This window comes from Saccostrea echinata, unplaced genomic scaffold (assembly GCF_033153115.1).
Source record: "Saccostrea echinata isolate AGI-Se365-2 ecotype Australia unplaced genomic scaffold, CSIRO_AGI_Sech_v1 ptg000046l, whole genome shotgun sequence".
NCBI classification, from domain to species: domain Eukaryota; kingdom Metazoa; phylum Mollusca; class Bivalvia; order Ostreida; family Ostreidae; genus Saccostrea; species Saccostrea echinata.
In genome coordinates this window covers 8,882,572-8,886,658 of record NW_026889795.1, presented here as the reverse complement: position 1 = coordinate 8,886,658, position 4,087 = coordinate 8,882,572, and the positions used below count along the sequence as shown (strand labels likewise).

The 4,087-nt window shown below is 35.8% G+C and overlaps 1 protein-coding gene across 1 annotated transcript; it reads right to left on the bottom strand.

Moving 5' to 3' along the window:
- Nucleotides 1-2,105: 2,105 nt before the first annotated feature.
- Nucleotides 2,106-3,830, bottom strand: LOC133202014 (RNA-binding protein 25-like). Its single transcript, XM_061337792.1, has one exon. The coding sequence runs from the start codon at nucleotides 3,828-3,830 to the stop codon at nucleotides 2,106-2,108; it is 1,725 nt and encodes a 574-aa protein (XP_061193776.1).
- Between the last annotated feature and the right edge of the window lie 257 nt (nucleotides 3,831-4,087).

Here is a 4,087-nt window from a genome sequence, read left to right as displayed (position 1 = left end):
AAATGATTTTCAGAATCTACTTTGATGGAGTAATTGACATAACGGATGCATTTTGCCTTCCTCCTTTGTCTAATAATGATGCCATTTTTCAAAACTATCCTAATAAGTTCTGAATTGATCTCTTCATCTTTTAAGTCTATCAATTCTTGTTCATCTTCAGTATCATCATTTTGCTCTTGAAACTCGTCATCCTCTTTAAATTCTTTTGGGTATATAATTTCTAATTCTGCAGCATAGTCTGCTAAACACCAGTTTTCAAGCTGCCTTGGTCTTTGAGAATAACGCTTGATTATACTGCTTGCGTGAATGTCTGTGGAATTCTCTGGCAATTCTTCTAATGCAGATTTACTTTTTAACAGGAAAGTTCTTTCTTCTGGTGGTGAACTATTTATGAATACAACATCTCTTGAACTTTTTGTTAAAGGCAATTGTAAATTTAAGTATGCAGCTTCTTGTGCACTTATTTCAACTGCATTCAAAAACTTGTTTCCCATGTGTTGAACCTGTTTTTTCAAATCCATATTTCCTTCTCTTGCTTCCTTACATGCTTGATCAAGCAGGTTACTCATACCACGTTGAGACTTGCTAATGTAGGACACAATGTACATGGCACATGCGTATGGGTCTAAGACAAACTGCAAATCATGATTAGCTCGCCATGCTGTCAAAACATTTTTCATGTAAGGATTCACTCTTATTTCACAAGGGGTTCTCTTCAGAAAAAGCTGTGGTCCATCAAGGGAACTTCTGATTGAATTTATATAATCTTCTTTCTCCAGGTTCAGTGATTGTAGAAATTCATTGAAAGAAATATTTTTCCCTTCTTTCATATCTGCTAATTCTTTCTTAACCTTTGCAAAAATTTCTTTGTATCTCAATGAATCTGGATCATCTGCTGATAAAGGTTCCAAGATCAAAGTTGAATCCATAGGAGGCTGTGGAAATCCAAATCGACAAATGTCTTTTCCTTTTTTCCGACATGTTCTGGAATGTTTGTGAATTTGTAATTCTACAAATGGTGCAATTTCATCAGCACAGCTTGCAGAGCAAGAAGCATACTTGTCTATAAATTTTGCAATGTCAGTAACTGGATCTTGTTTAAATTTTGGAGCATCTTTAATCCACATGAGCATATGAATGTGAGGTGATCCTCTGTGTTGAAATTCAACACGATAAAAAAAATCTATCAGTTCCCCGACAGGATGATGCTCACTCTTCAAAACAGTATTGATAAACACTTGTACTCTATGATCAAAAAAGCGAACACATGTCACTGGATCTTTTTGCACCAAGTCAGTTTTTTCAGCCCATGTCATACTGTCTATCTCCTCATCAGTAAGCGATTTCTTAAGATTGAGTTGAGCAAGCGTTTTGAGTAACTCAGGCCATCTTGTATCTGCTGCTGATAAAGATGCAAACCATGCTGGTAATCCCAATTGTCTAATCATGGCAAACAACTCTTTCTTTTTTGCCTCAAGATAAGGAGGACTATTACGTAAAGTTCTGAAAATGTAATATCCCTCATCTAATCTTGCTATCTTGTCAAGAACTTCCTGATTGCGAACATCACCAGCTGTTAATTTCTTGTCTGTGCCTTTGCATCTTCTTAATACAAGACTGACTTTGTCTGATATCTGTTTCATCTGAATTTTCTTCATTTTGAAAAACAAATTTGGCACATTGTTTGTGCTGCACGTCTGTCAATGTTTCTTAATTCCCATTTCACAAGATCACTGTAATGAACTTTAACTTCACGATCATCATTTGATGCCATCCTCTGACCACAGTAAATGGTTGGAAAAGACAAGTATTCTGCATCCTTATCTCTGTACAAACTCAATGGGGTTTGTCCTTCTCCTGGGGCAAATGTATACACCTGATCTTGAATAGGATTTGCATCATCCAGTAATGTGTCACAACTACCAGAATTCCCCTCTCTTTCATCAATTTCTTCAAAATGACTCTCTCCTAACACATTTGACATGCCATCAAGGTTTGTATTCCTTCCTTCTGTACACTCATGTAACATGCCTTCAAGGTTTGTATTCCTTGCTTCAGTACACTCAGATGTGCTTGTGTTAAAATATTCTGAAATGATTTCACTGCTATCTGGCTTCCCAGTCTTCATCTAAATGAATTTTTGCATCTTTGTACATTTGGCTATGCCTCATCAACCAGTGTAATGCAATGATTACATGCTGTGGTCTCACATTTTCCACAAAATCACAAGTTTTGTAACTTAGTCTCCTCTTTAAACGTACTGGAACTGTTATGTCATTGTTAAACTGTCTTGGTAAAGAGTTTACAGTTGGTTGGATATCTACTGGAACATTAACAACATTTCCTCTTATAGATAACTGTCTTCCTCTAGGCAACTCTCTTATCTGCATAAATGGAATCCGTAAAGCAATGAGACGTTCTTCTAACTGATGAAGTTCAAGTTCTTCAGGTTTGGTAGGAAATTGTGCATGGTTTGCTAATGACAACTTTGGCATTTTCTTTTCTTGTATTGATTTCTTACAGGTTAAACATATCCACTCTTTTCCTCCAACTGATATATATTTGGTGAGAAATTTTGCAACATCTTCAGATGGTAAATTTTTTCTAAGAAAGCTGCTATCTACAACTGAATGAGAAAACCAGGTCTGGTGACAGCAAGTACATACATAGAATGGTCCTTCTTCTATTTTTTTGTTAAATACCGATATTGTTTCTGTCAGTGTTGATCCATACTTTCTCTGTTTTCTTGCAACCTTTTCCGTCCTACAAAAATGAGGATCTTTTCTTTTTTGGGCTTTAGCACTCTTTTCTCTAGTTTGTTCATTCTCACGATAATCCAAATTATTTCTCTTCACAGATTTTCTAATGCGTTCCAATTCACAAAATGCAGAATCTTCCCTACACTTCCGTTTTCTTCTGATATCTCTGTCACGCTCATTATTCATTACATCTATATTCGTTCTTTCTTTTTGTTTAGCAATTTTCTCTTTTTCTTTCTCAGAAAATCTAAATATTTGGTCATTTCTCTTGCTTTGCCTTGCAGTTTTGTCCCTTTCTTTCTCAATGTTTCTTGTCTCTTTGTTTAACCGTTTTGCTTGTCTTGCAGTTTTGTCCCTTTCTTTCTCAATGTTTCTCGACTCTTTGTCTAACCGTTTTGCTAGTCTTGCTGTTTTGTCCCTTTCTTTCTCAATGTTTCTCGACTCTTTGTCTAACCGTTTTGCTTGTCTTGCTGTTTTGTCCCTTTCTTTCTCAATGTTTCTTGTCTCTTTGTTTAACCGTTTTGCTTGTCTTGCTGTTTTGTCCCTTTCTTTCTCAATGTTTCTTGTCTCTTTGTTTAACCGTTTTGCTTGTCTTGCAGTTTTGTCCCTTTCTTTCTCAATGTTTCTCAACTCTTTGTCTAACCGTTTTGCTTGTCTTGCTGTTTTGTCTTTTTCTTTCTCAATGTTTCTCAACTCTTTGTCTAACCGTTTTGCTTGTCTTGCTGTTTTGTCTTTTTCTTTCTCAATGTTTCTCGACTCTTTGTCTAACCGTTTTGCTTGTCTTGCTGTTTTGTCCCTTTCTTTCTCAATGTTTCTTGTCTCTTTGTTTAACCGTTTTGCTTGTCTTGCTGTTTTGTCCCTTTCTTTCTCAATGTTTCTTGACTCTTTGTCTAACCGTTTTGCTTGTCTTGCTGTTTTGTCCCTTTCTTTCTCAATGTTTCTCGACTCTTTGTCTAACCGTTTTGCTTGTCTTGCTGTTTTGTCCCTTTCTTTCTCAATTTTCCTTATTTCAGTGTCTAACCGCTTGGCATGTCTTGCTGTTTTGTCCCTTTCTTTCTCAATGTGTCTCATTTCTTTGTCTTGTCGTTTTTCCTGTTTTGCTGTTTTTTTCTCTTTCTTTCTCAATGTTTCTCATGTCTTTGTCTTGTCGTTTCAATTGCCTTCCTGTTCTTTCTCTTCCTCTCTCAATGTTTCTTTTTTTATTGTCTAATCTTCTTTCTTGCTTTGCCATTTTGTCTCTTACTTTCTCAATATTCCTAGCATGTTCTTTTTTTTTCTCTAGTTTTTCATGTAATTTTTAATGTACTCTTTTCTAGAACATTTGATCT

What these genes read in the sequence shown, in the direction of transcription:
- LOC133202014 (XM_061337792.1), bottom strand. Translation starts at nt 3,830, where the DNA reads ATGAGACACATTGAGAAAGAAAGGGACAAAACAGCAAGACATGCCAAG.